The sequence below is a fragment of the Archocentrus centrarchus genome, chromosome 19 (assembly GCF_007364275.1).
Source record: "Archocentrus centrarchus isolate MPI-CPG fArcCen1 chromosome 19, fArcCen1, whole genome shotgun sequence".
NCBI lineage: Eukaryota > Metazoa > Chordata > Actinopteri > Cichliformes > Cichlidae > Archocentrus > Archocentrus centrarchus.
The window spans coordinates 21,200,083-21,213,991 of NC_044364.1; the positions used below are offsets into that span (position 1 = coordinate 21,200,083).

General features: G+C 43.8%; 1 protein-coding gene across 4 annotated transcripts in view; it reads left to right on the forward strand.

Moving 5' to 3' along the window:
* ebf3a (EBF transcription factor 3a) overlaps positions 1 to 13,909 on the forward strand; it is a 65,447-nt gene that overhangs the window by 26,398 nt on the left and 25,140 nt on the right. For 2 of the 4 annotated variants that reach the window (XM_030755918.1, XM_030755916.1), the window contains exons 7-10: positions 3,536 to 3,617; positions 7,653 to 7,770; positions 11,549 to 11,679; positions 11,765 to 11,891. In XM_030755918.1, the coding sequence (XP_030611778.1) occupies positions 3,536 to 3,617; positions 7,653 to 7,770; positions 11,549 to 11,679; positions 11,765 to 11,891 (458 nt within the window). Of the gene's footprint in view, positions 1 to 3,535; positions 3,618 to 7,652; positions 7,771 to 11,545; positions 11,680 to 11,764; positions 11,892 to 13,909 lie in introns of all 4 variants that reach the window. The other 2 variants (XM_030755917.1, XM_030755915.1) reach the window with 1 other exon arrangement.

Consider the following 13,909-nt stretch of genomic DNA (forward strand, 5'->3'; position numbering starts at 1 on the left):
GACAAACATCAGTAGGACTTCCTGCTGGGCAGTCGTAACCGTGGTATTCTCATCATAACCGCGTGGTTTCTGCGTTGGTGTCTTGATGCACCAGCTGTGGCTCGTTCAGCCACTGAGAGGCAGCACCATGTTTTAGAGAACTGCAGAGTCCATATTAGGTGGTTGGAGCTTGACTTATGATCCAACTCAACCTTTCTGGGTTTTTATTCACTCACAGAATTGTTTCACTTTCACTTGCTGGTTTAGACACTAAAAACTAGTTTTGGATTAGGAGAAGATGTAGCTAGAGTTAACCTCTTAACACCCATGAAGTGGGTTAGGGTTGGAGTTTGTCTTCGTGTTCGTGGTGCGTTTTACCTTTTAAAGGAATTCTCGTACAGTTTTTCTGTGGTGCCGCTGAGGTCTAAGCACCCTGACCCTGTCCTGTCAGAGTATGTGAAGTTTGGCAGTCTGGGGTCAAAAACATTATACAATCTAACTAACACACATCATGAGATGTTTGCCCGCCCCCCCCCAAAAAAAAGACCACATTAATGTAACCTAAGATTTCAAATAATCCCCATCACAACAGTTTTCTTATTAAATAAATGATGAGTTGGAAGTGAGAACCCCAACTCAGTGATGCCAGAACCTGATGGTGACACCAACAAAACAAAATAGTGTTATTTAACACTCGGAGAATGAAGCAGGCAGCGACAACACTGTTGGTGAATCACCACGCCTCCAATGTGTGCCGTTAAATGAACACTGATAATTTTCATACCGAAGCATCATCAAGGTCTGATGTTTATTCAGACCAGTTTTGAGCTGGATGCAGTCAACCTGAGAGGAGCAGTACATCAAAGTATAAACTAGGTGGCGCTGCAACTATCATTAATAGTACCATACTGTTGCTTTTGGAGGTGGACCCTTATCACATTTGAGAGGTTTGGGCCAGATTGGATGATGTACTTCCCAATGGCGCAACAGCCACGCCCTTCAACACTTATTCTGAGGTCCAACTGAAAGCGAGCACACCTGAGAATTCACAAAGCATCAGTGTTCACCTGGACAGGTGTGCAGTCAGTAAAGCTTCTTGAACTCCTAATAATAATATTATTTTATTAATATTATTATTATAATAGCTGAAGGCTCCTCTGTTGGTTACTGATTCAAAGTGTACAAATGATTTCAGTCTGCGGCGCTGAACTTCTTTTTGGAAAAGCTCAATTTGTTTACAGAGCATCTGTTCAGAGATAAGATTGTGTGTGGGTATGAGTGTGTGCACGCATTTGTGTGAGTGTGTGCCAGTGTCAGCACTTTGTCCTTCTGTAGGCTCATTAGAGACAAGCTGCAAGGAATGCTGGGTAATCAATACTGCAGAGACCCTCAGAGACCAGAAACATCGCCTTAGAGCGAGTTCTGTCTTTTTTGTCCTTCTGTGTGTGTGTGTGTGTGTGTGTGTGTGTGTGTGTGTGTGTGTGTGTGTGTTTACAACCCGTTACTGTGGAAACCACTGTGATGCTGTGGTACTGACCCTGCGCACACCCCCCCGTCTAAACAGCTGGTATCACAGTATTTTCTGAAATTGTAGAAAACATGAATGAGCTTCTGCAGAGAACGTCAGACCCGAGAAGGCCGACAGATTTCGGAGAAGCAGACGGTGGTGTTTAGAGTCGAGCGTGGATGCTGCTGTAGTCTCTGCTCTTTGTCTTCTCTCCTCCATCCCTCCATCTCTCCTGGGAGAGGATGACAGCAGAGGAAGAGAGAGAGAGGGAGCGCTCAGGGTTACAGCTGACAGGATGACAGAGAGCGTGTCCTTTGGATTTACCCACTGTAAGACACAGGAACTAAACATACAGACACAAATATCCTTACTGAGTGTAAATATTTCTTCCATGTGTTCTCTGAAACACATAAAGCACACATCAACCAACAGATCTTTAAACCCTGATTGGTCAGCAGGTGTCTGTTAAAGCCAAGCTCAGCCCAGCTGTGGACTCTGCACAGCTCCGAGGCTTCCTGCTGGTATCTGACTTGTACGGCGTGAGCAGCAGATCCTCTAAGTCTTACAAGAAGAGATACTGAACAGGGGTCTGAGGGCACAGAAAAGTCCTAAACCCAGAAATAAGTTATTATTGGACACTTCCTGGTCGCTCCTCTGGAAGATGTGATCCTAGTGTAGTCCATTCATAGGCTCACATTATTTCACTTCTAGGTTCAAAGTAATTAGCTTGCAGCAGAAAACATCGTTATCAAAATTGTTAATTTTCCAGATTATTTTCTGTCAGTTAAAAAGCCTTCATGGCTTTCTGTATCCTCTTTGCTGCTCTCTGTCAGTTTGGACTGACTGATGTTCTAAAAGAACGACAAAGAGAAACGACTCCAAAAGAAACTCCTGCTTTTAGTTTGAGGGGTCTGACGTTCTCAGCGTGGGGCAGTTTTACAGCATCAGCAGAAAACCCAGGAAACCGCCGAGCTGAGCTGTAGATGTCCAACTGTTGGTCCTTTTCAAGAAAGAAAGAAACATGGACAAGAACACAGAGTAAATTAAATAATTTCATAACTTTGTGTTTAGAAACATTGCACCGTCTTTTCCAAGTGTAGAATATGACATCAGTTCGTTGGTTGGTTGGTCGGTGCTAATAGTCCTACATTGGTCTATGTTAGGTACGTTAGCTAACTAGTGACAGAGCCAAAGACTGAGTGTAAAATGAGGAAACTAAAACCAAAAAGTGGTCACGTTTGTACCAACAATGGCTGCAGCAGTGAGTTTTGTGTTGAAAGAGAGAGAAAAACCTGTCAGCTGTCACTGTTTGCAGTAAGAGGTGGTTCGTTGGTGGCTAGCTGTACTAAAATGGGAGAATCCACCTGTTAGCCATAATGCTCGGGTTTGTGGAGCACTGTGGAGGACAGACCGTCCCACTCAGCCTGCTAGTGGAAGTGGACCAGGAATCCTAACATCCACCAGCACCTCCACAGGGGAAAAAACCTCCACCTTACTGCCTCCTTCACTTATTTCTGTGCTTCAGTTTTCCTCACTTCTAGTATAAAAAATCCACTCAGTGAGATCATGTGGTCAAGCTAAATTTTTTTGCAGCATTTCACCAAAATAATTTCAAAAACAAAACAAAGAAAAAAGTACAGCAAATATTCTGAGGAGGCGCTCGTGTTTTGGTCTCTCACACATTATATCTTTCATTTTATTTTCTTCTTTTAAAAGCCCATTTCGAACAGATCAGTAAATGATTTTAATTAAAACAAAAACTGACATATTTGGACTGCTTCGGTTTAGAGTCATCGCCGATAACTAGGACCTCAGGGTTAATATCACTGTTTTCATCCAGCGACCGTTAATACTGCAGGTGCTGCTGATGGCCTCATCTCTGAGTTGATTTTTACACATTTGTGTGTGACAGCAGATCATCCAAGTTTAATCTGAACCAAACAGAGGCGTGCATGTGTGTGTTCATCAATGCCTGACTGATTACTGAGAGTTTATTACTGACTGATCAATATGCAATCAGCCCTGATCACATCTGATCTGTGTCTGCAGGTTCTTCCTCAAGTTCTTCCTGAAGTGTAACCAGAACTGTCTGAAAAATGCAGGAAACCCACGAGACATGAGGCGGTTTCAGGTAACACACACACACACACACACACACACACACACACACACACACACACACACACACACACACACACACACACACACAGATGAATTCATTTCCCTAAAGGGCAGGACATGGCTGTGGAGGACCTGCTGTACCCACAATGCATTGCAGCAGGGCGGCCCAAGGCTTATTGCTTTGCAGATAAAATATGAGAGGTCATCAGGGACCGTCTGTCTGCCTGTGTGTGTGTCTGTCTGTCTGTCCTCCCTCTTATTTCCTTACGCATCTGTAATGTTTTTGTGTTCAGCCTTTGGTGTCTGAATGAAGCATTTTAAATATTTAATGGACTTTAGGATATAGAAATTTAACTTACACCCCAAAAAACATCAGATTATTTTAGTGCATTAATCGCTTTTAGGAAATCCAATTAAATTCAAGTTTCACATCAAAAAAAGTAGCTTGGTACTAAGAGCCAGGGCAGCTCGATTGATCGCAGCCATGCTAGTTTAGAGATCACCATTATTTGACATTCCTTGAATCAATAATTAAACTTTTAAAAAATATATATTACTCTAAAGATTATTTTCCTTGAACTTTAATTACAAGTGAAGAGAAAAACAAATGAGATGAGTCAGGTGTCCCAGCTCATGTATAACTTTAATTTTGGAAGTAAAGTAAATGAAAATTACATTACAGAAGAAATAATGTTCATTAGAATTACAATTTGATCTGGGTTTGATATGAATCTTAATTATTACTTCTGGAGAAGAGCCTGCTTGTTCACGTTCTTGTCTGTGTGAGTGTGAGTGTGTGGCCGCAGCTAATATTGATCCTAATAAAAGAAAGAAGGTCGTCTTCATGTGGTTTACCAGAAGATTCTTCACAAACACGAGGTCCAAGAAACCCCACCAGACGAACATCTCTCCTCAACATCCGGAGCTTTGTGAGACCAACAGACGCTTTGTGAGGGGATCTGCAGGGTTCAGACTGACGCTGGCTCCACACACAGAAACATGCAGCAAATATCTGAAGCTGCTGATCTTCTGCATACAGAATGTGGGAGGGTGAAACCAGCTGAAGGTCCGACGCTCGTTTGGGTGAAACCAGCGCCGTAAAGGAAAGAGGTGCACTGGATTTAAAGCACAAGACAAAGATGATGTGAAAAAGAACACAGACCAGTTATCCTGATGTCAGCATCACGGGGGGGGGGGGGGGGTCGGTCACCAGGTGGCTCACTTTATGTGGAAATTCACAGTTTTTCTAGCCGCATGTTCAGAGCCTCCAAAACGCAGAGTTCAGGTAAGCTTGTTATCTGTGATGGCTTGGACCTCAGAGGGTTAATATGATTAAAAATATATGGATTAAGAGACAAATTTTCATATATTTGACATCTTTTAAAATGTAGCTGTCATCCCTGTGCAGACACTCAATATGAGATAAAAATAAAATATATAAAAAAAAAAGCTCCTCTGAATTTAAAGCTGCATAAAACGTCCTCTGTGGGAATTTTATGTCTAAATTTCAATCATAATCTCAATAATTGTCACATATGGCAGATGCGGTAGAAGCTGACTCGCACGCTGTTTGAGTTATATAACACGAGGCGCACCGAAGCCCATAAAGCTGCTGGAATTCATCGTGTTTAATCCTGCAGTTTGTCTCAGTGAGAGGCTGTTGACCCCGAGTGTCTCCATAAAGCTCAGATTAACCGACTGCTCAGATAAAAGACGCTTTACAGTCAAACACACTCAACCACAAGTGGTCCATTCATCAGCCACTTAACAATGAGCACCAGCTGACAGCTTATCAGTGACAACAGGCCTGTGATTGATCCTCTAATTATTGATCAGCTGGATCATCCCATTAGACTCAAAAAGAGCAGCTGAAGACAGGAGACGGGAGCAGCAGGGAAAATGAAGCAGAGGAGGAAAGATTTCAGATGAAATGACAAAAATGAAAAACATCAAACTGGAAAAAAAAAGAATAAAATACCACCAAGCATACAAAACATACAGAAACTAAAACTGATCATTACTGCTAATAAAACAACCTCAGTAACATGAAGCAGAACGCTACAGACTTAACAGCACCTGAATTATTTTATGACTTTAGTGTATAAAGTGTGATTAAAGCAGCATCAAAGATATCAGTGTTTTTCCTTTAAAGTCCATCAGCACCTTAAAAAGCTCTGAACAGCGTCACTGTTTGTAGAAATGCTCCTTAAAGAAGTCGAACATCCACGATCGCATGTGTGAAGTTTCAGCTTCATAGTCATCACGTCTCCTTCTTCACTGCAGGGATTCCACTGGCATGTCAGATTTTGGTTTAAAGTCACGAACATTATGAAACATGCTCATGATCAAATATTATATCACACAGGTATTCGCTGCCAATCACACAAACCCAGTAACCACACAACTGTTTGCTGTTATCAGTCTGTGTCTTAACTGAGTTACACCAGGTTAGACTGCGGTAACATGCTGATACCGTGTTAGTGGCAGTGAATACTCTGACTTTATCCAACCATCAGCCTGAAGAATGAAGGCTCAGTGTTAGGGTTTGAAGCACCAAAAGCTGCAGTACCACTGCAGTCCAACAGAGGCGCCACAGTGAGCCAGTCCCCATAGACTCCCATGTTAAAACTACAGCAGAAATAAACATGTTTACAGCCTGATACAGGAACTGTTTTGGTCTCTGTAGCTAATTTCCCCTTCATAAAAACTGTGGGGGGTGGGGGTTCTATAACTCACATGTTTAAATTAAGGCTTAAAGTTTGAATTATTGGGGGCGTGGCCTCTTTGACAGACAGGTGGCCTCTTTGACTGACAGCAGCTACAGCCAGTCTGCTAGGCTTCACCTCAGCTAACTGCAGTTGTTTTCTGACCAATAATATGGCTGATGTGCACTTCATTGGACTAACAGACTGTCCAAAAAGACTGAGCTCCGGTTTGCTGCTCACTTCCTCAAACAAACAAACAAACAAACAAACAGCGGCTAAATGCTAAAACTTGGGCTTCAAAGCTTCAGAAACCTCTGGGTGATACGGGGCCTTCAGCTTTACCCCACAAATGATTTTTTAAACGAAATCTGATGGTGTACACCTGCTCTTCATCCAATCAGCTCGCGTTCAGAGAGAAGGTGAGTGTTCAGTCAGATTTTACTCACAAAGCTTCACTCCTGCCGAAAGAGAGTAGACGTCATTAGAGAAAACTCTCCTCCTCCTCCGTCTGCTCTTTGTCTCGCAGCTTCACTGCATCTGCTGTCTCACACACACGCACACAGTAATGCATACACACACAGTAACACGATCACACAGCAGCACACACTCGCCGCCACGCCGTGCTGGCCGAGCTGACAGGATGTTGAGTCCAGTTAAACCAGCAGAGGAGGGAGACGGGCCGAGCGAGTCACAGGAGGAGAGAGAGAGAGTCGGCTCAGAGGAGGGAGACAGGTGAAGTCAGGTGTGGACTTGTCTGTGGTTGTCGTGGTGACAGCAGGGTGAAGGATGTGCTGGTTAGTCACCGTGGCGACAGAGAGGACACTTCTACTCGCTCTCTGTGCGACCTTCTGCTCCATCGCCATGGATCAACGGCAACAACCTCGCCACGGCAGCCAGCCACGGATGATGAATGGCCACAACCTGGCACCTGTCAGAGTCCGGAGAGGCTGTGACATCACACAGGGGGTGGGGCTCCAGAAGATGTCTTTTTTTTTTTTTTTACATTTATAACATGATTTCATTTAAAGTGCTTAAAATATAACTGTTGTTATCTCCAGGTCAGCAAGCAGCAGTTTATCACCACACTGACAAGAACGTCCTTTTGACTTAGAATTCCAGAAAACCCATTTCAATACATTTTTCTTTTTGGAAACTTTATTAAAGAGGAAAGAATACGTTTCACGTGTGTGTCGGTCCACGAGGAGAACTGCATCAAATCTAATTGAGGCAGCGTTCAGCTCCAGCGTGAAATTTCATCACTATAAATGTTTGTTATTCACTGGTTATTGTTCCTTTTTTCTGCAGGTTATGAATAAAATGTTTTGGTTGTGTTTCTGCAGGTGGTGGTGTCAACAACGGTGAATGTGGACGGTCACGTTCTCGCCGTTTCCGACAACATGTTCGTACACAACAACTCCAAACATGGCCGCCGAGCCCGGAGACTGGACCCGTCTGAGGGTACGCCACTTTTTACACTTTATGATCCCGACACAGGTGGCTGCAGCTGCTGGCTGTCTGCCCCCCACCTTAGATAATGGCGCTGATAACAGCACCACCCGTTCATCCAAATGTGGTGACAGCCAGAGAGCTAACGTGGAGACTCCAGAGCAGGACCTTATAAAAACCCAGCAGATTCTGGAACTGCTAACAGGAGAACTGCTGTACTGTTCTCTTAAAGGTCGTGACTGTCAGAGCCATTTCCAGCCGTAAAGCCACAAATTTGCATGTGAAAAGTTTGAGTTTCAGCTCCGTGTGCAGATTTGATTTCCTCCTTGAGTCAATCCGCTGACCACATTCAGCTGGACTGAGGAGCTTCTGCACTGAGATGATCTGTTACTGGTTTGAAGAAATCTGTACCGGGAACCTGAACAGTCGGGCAGGGAGACGAGTGTAATCTGGTCTTTGAAAAGGAATCAGCCCAGTGGCTTGTGGGTAGGAAGACCAAACGCTTCAGGGTCCCCAGAGAGGACAGCATGTGTGTGTGTGCGTGTGTGTGTGTGTGTGTGTGTGTGTGTGTGTGAGAGTGTCTTTTCGTGGGCCGTTCAACCTCTTTAATTGCCCTCCTAATTAAAGACAGTTACCATGGAAACCACCCCTCCCAGTCAGAGCACAGTGGAGTCCCGTGGGTTTGAACCCTCTCTTATTTTGCAGCTCTGTGCTCGGTTATTTCTGCAGACTTGCCTCAGCACAGCGGAAACACAGAGTCTCACACTAAAACCTGCAGGTCTCACTACGACAGCTCCACCTTCACACCAGAACTACAGCTCGATTTTTACAACCACCATCTTTGTTCTGACTAAAACGACGCATTCCTCAGATCGCCACAAACACGAAAAGATCACACAGGAAGTCCTCATCTGTGCAACATGCTTACAGTTTTTCTGGTGAAACTAAAATATATGAAATTCATAGTAGAAATAATTCACCAATCATGCAAGACTCCCCAGAATGCTTTTATTCCAGAAGCAGATGTGTGTGTGTGTGTGTGTGTGTGTGTGTGTGTGTGTGTGTGTGTGTGTGTGTGTGTGTGTGTGTGTGTGTGTGTGTGTGTGTGTGTGTACAGTATATTAGAGTTTCTACACTATGTCATAATAAAAATGATTGCTGGGATACTCACTCTGTGTGATGTGACCTCTGATGGAAACTTGGGACTAGATTTGGGGCTTAGCTGCTGAGACTTGGGTCTCCGTGATTTAGGTTCTTTTCGTTCTTTTTATTCTTTTTATTTTTTTGTCTGTATGTGATTTATGATCTGATATAAACACATAGCCATTACTTTCACACAAAGGTATTAGAAACCCATCCTGATATAAGAATAAAAGAACAAACCCAAAGCCGCTCCTAAACTATGAAGCAGCAGCATCACAAAAAGTCTGCAGATTTAACATGACGCCAACTCAAAGGAAGTCTTTTGTAAACATTGTTTAAATCACGCAACACTCGGCGGATGCCCTGTTATAGAATAGAATAGAATAGAATAGAATAGAATAGAGGTCAGGTGCTGTAATGTCATTTGAAGTCATCAGTGATGAGATTAGTTGCCCTACCTCTCTCTCTCTCTCACACACACACACACACACACACACTCTCAGCCGGTAATGACTACTTCTCTCTCTTCTATCAAGTGCGACTGCAGATTAATTATAAAGTGAAATGAAAGCACCGTGTGTGTGTGTGTGTGTGTGTGTGTGTGTGTGTGTGTGTGTGTGTGTGTGTGTGTGTGTGTGTGTGTGTGTGCGTGGCACTTTAGTGAACTAAGCTAAAGCGGATAAAAGCCACGACCCAATTAAATCACATTGTGTGTGTGTGTGTCAGTGTGTATCAGCGTGTGTGTGACCTTCAGTACTGCAGCAATGTAGATCAGTGGTTCCCAACCTGTGGGTCTGGACCCCTCTGAGAGGTCGTGAGAGATCTTTGGATCATTTCATGTTTGACTGCAGTGAGAGACTCCGAGTGTTTTCTGTGATGAAGACTGTGTGTTGGTTACTGAGTGATCGGTATTCTGTGTGAGCCTCAGCACTACAAACATCATGATATTCAACCAGGGTGCGTTCACAGTGACAGCAGTGACCAATGACTGGCAGACACCTCAGAGGATGTGATACACTCATTTCCTCATCCACTGTTTGTTCATGTGTTGGCAGAAGGCCTGACGGGGAGCTCTGGATTATTCCTGCAGATACATTATATTGCCAAAAGTATTTGCTCATCTGCCTTCAGACGCATATGAACTTGAGTGACATCCCATTCTAAATCCATAGGGTTTAATATGATGTGGGCCCACCCTTTGCAGCTATAACAGCTTCAGTTCTTCTGGGAAGGCTTTCCACAAAGCTTTCCTCCAGGGTTTATGGGAATTTTTGACCATTCTTCCAGAAGCAGGTTTGTGAGGTCAGACACTGATGTTGGATGAGAAGGCCTGATAACAGTGTCCACTCTAATTCATCCCAAAGGTGCTCTGTCTGGTTGAGGTCAGGAGTCTGTGCAGGCCAGTCAGGTTCCTCTAAACCAGGGGTGCCCAAACTTGCAGCCCACAGGCCGCTTCCGTCCACGCCCCCTTCTGGTCGGCGAATTGATGTCAAAAATAACATAAAATTTGGCCCTTTAAGTTACTTTTTTGACCTTTTGCTTAACCCTCTTAATTGGAGGGGAAGGCGAAATGTCAAAAAAGTAACTTAGAGGGCCAAATTGTATGTTATTTTTTACATCTATTCGCGGGCTGGAAGTAGGGGGCGGGGCCTGAGCGGCCCACAGGCCGAGTTTGGGCACCCCTACTCTACACCAAAGCTTGATTGGTAACTCCAGAGAACACGTCTCCACTGCTCTAGAGTCCAGTGTGCTTTACACCACTGCATCCAGCGCTTTGCATTGTGCATTGTGAAATTTCACAGCTGGTCATCTTGCACAGATGACTGGAATTCACTGAGCTCCTGAAAACGACCCATTTGTAGAAGCAGTCTAAATGCCTAGGTGCTTGGTTTATACACCTGTGGCCATGGAAGTGATTGGAACACCTGAACTCAATTATTTGGCTGGGTGAGTGAATACTTATGGCAATATAATGTAGTTTTGAAATGCAGATGGTTTAATGCATGCATGCTATAATAATGTGTGTGGATGCTGCTTTTGCAGGGTACATTTAGCATGTTTTTCTTTGACTGGCTGTGGCTCACACTGACTTTTAATTCATGGACTGTTTTAAAATTTGTTCTTATAATTTATAACAGCCCAAACAAATTTTTGTTTTCCTCAGCTTTCCTTATACAACCAAGAATTTCATATCTAAGTTCAATTTGTGTATCAGTGCACCTGAATTCATGTGTAAAAAGAGTTCTCTTTCCTTGAGCCAATTAGACAGAGCAGAGGTTTTTTTATGACCAGTGTTAACAGAGGTAAACACAAGTGTCCCCTGTGTGTGCAGACTGAAGCCTAATGAACTTACAACATGGACTTCAGCCATTGGTTTGTGAAGCCCCACTCTGAAGTCTTGATTTAAGCATTTTGGTTCTCACCATGTTGTTTTGTTGGAGCCAGAAGTGATCATATTTGGACACGAGGGTGGCGTACTACATGTTTATTTCTTCTGTGAAACTTTAACATGGGAGTCTATGGGGACTGACTTCACTGTGGCACCTCTGCTGGACTGCAGAGAAACTTCACATAATGAGATGCTAACACTTGTCTCTCTCTCTCTCACTCCCTCCCTCTGTGCCTCTTGGTGTCTCTCGTCCAGCAGCCACTCCCTGCATTAAAGCCATCAGTCCCAGCGAAGGCTGGACGACGGGCGGAGCCACCGTCATTCTGATTGGAGACAACTTCTTCGATGGCCTTCAGGTCGTCTTTGGCACCATGTTGGTGTGGAGTGAGGTAACACCCTCTCAACTGATTGGGTAATCAATCAATAAAACAAACAAGGAATACAGTGACTCATATTATCTCTCTCTCTCTCCAGCTGATAACCCCTCATGCTATTCGGGTCCAGACTCCTCCCCGTCACATCCCTGGAGTCGTCGAGGTCACGCTGTCCTACAAGTCCAAGCAGTTCTGTAAAGGAGCACCAGGACGATTCGTCTACACAGGTAAGGACATCTCCTGCTGATTGGATTGGAAAACACTACATCTTACAGTTTACGTGTCCTCTAGCAGCAGGTACCACATGGGATATTTGGACACCTTTTTAAAAAAGTTTTTTTTTTTTTTCAATCTTAAAAGAATTTTTCTCAGACTCAAGAATCAAACAAGCAGAGGTCAAGAAGAAATTGCACCAGTTTTTTAACCTGCTGGGACTCCACTGTGTTCAGGAAGCATACCTGCAAACACCTTCAAACAGCATTCAGGGTTCAGAAACCCTTTGAGACTCTCACTGAAGACAAACATCAGTCAGTAACAAGATTAGTTTTAAATAAATTTTGATGGTCAAAGCTCAGAAACTCACCTGAACGTCTGAGCCGCTGTAGCTGTCTTTTTGACAGCTCTGCCTTCATGAGACCATCTTTCTGCATTTGTTGCCAGACTCGAGGGCATTTCTTCTCACCATCTTTCCACATATCCTTCCCTCATGTCCTTCCTCCCTGCCTCCTCATCTCTGTTTACGTTTCCTTTTTTTTTTTTCTGTTCATGCTGCTGTCGGCGTAATTACACACATTTAAATCCCATTAACCCTAAACCCGCCTCTGGACCTTCACATTAATGACCTCTGAGCTGTTTGCAGCCCACAGGATAACAGTCACGTGTGTATGTGACATCATCAGTCACATGACCTCCACTCCACACAGCAGCTGCTTTCAAACCTCAGCAGTTTAGAGAGGTCCATCACCTCCACCCTGCACCAGCCTACTCCCAGCATGCTTTGCACTGGCTCTTCCAAAGACAGCAAAAATAGGGGCAAAGAAAACAGGAAGTGATGTGGAAAAAAGTACCTTCACTGTGCTGAACACTGCACAGGGATACAGTTCAGTCTAACATAACACAAACCTCAGCCTCAGCAGGACTCAGAACTTCAGCAACACGTGTAGGATGCAGGTTCAAAGATCGCTGGAATGTGATCACGTGGATTTTGGTAAGTCAGTTTTTGGGCTGGCATGAAGGTGAGAGGGATGTGGGTGACTCTATATTTTGTCCACATTTGAAAATATGGAGCTAACTTAAATTCATGCAGAAGGGGCCCCACACCAGAAATGCGCCCATTGGGGCTGAACCTTTGTGACCGTCTCTTACTCACAGCCCAGGTGGAATAAACCCCTGAAATGCTGCACTTATCACATTATTCACACTGCTCCTCCTCAGTCTGCAGCTCCACCTCCTCAGCTTTACTCCTCCAGCCTAAAACCTGCCCATTTTGGTCGCTGTGCTCTGGATTTCACTCTTTGTTTGCTCAGATTAGTTCTCCACCCTCTGGACTCTCTGCTCAGTTCTGCACAACCAGCAACCCGCCCGCTTCTCCATGCATCCATCATACACTCTGACCCCCTCTCATCGAGCTCAACATCCCATCCCTGACCATTTCAGTCCTGTGGTAATTATTCATCTTTTATTTAACTACAGCCCTCTATATATTTATCTATTGAACTATTTATTTATCATTAATGACTCCGTCCACAGTTCTAGGTTGTAATTGTATTTCTTTTTATCTGACACTCCAAAATTCACTGAATGGTGAATAAACTCATTTTAGGAAAAGTCATGAAATATGAGATGATGGGTTTTATCTTAACAGAGTTAAAAAGGCCCCTTCATCCACCATCATTACACTGCTGACCTAAAGCTGAGCTCAGTGCTGCTGAGTGGAGCTGAAGCTTTCCTCCTTCATGCAGCCTGGAAGGAGGTGAAGTTTCAATGCAGGAGTCAGAATAAGCAGTGGCAGAAGTATATTAAGTTTTATAAGGAATTTTATAAGTAAGGTAGTAGTGAGAAGATTTTTTTTTCTGCAAAGCAGCTAAATCCTCCAGTTTTTAAAAGAATAAAGTGAACAATGTGAGATTTAAGTAAGTAAGTTAAGGAATCTGTGCCCTAATATTGGACCTTTATAGCTGAGAATACAGAATCTTTCTCTCCAGAGACGGTGAATTAATCCAGAAAACAGCATCGTTTAAAACTA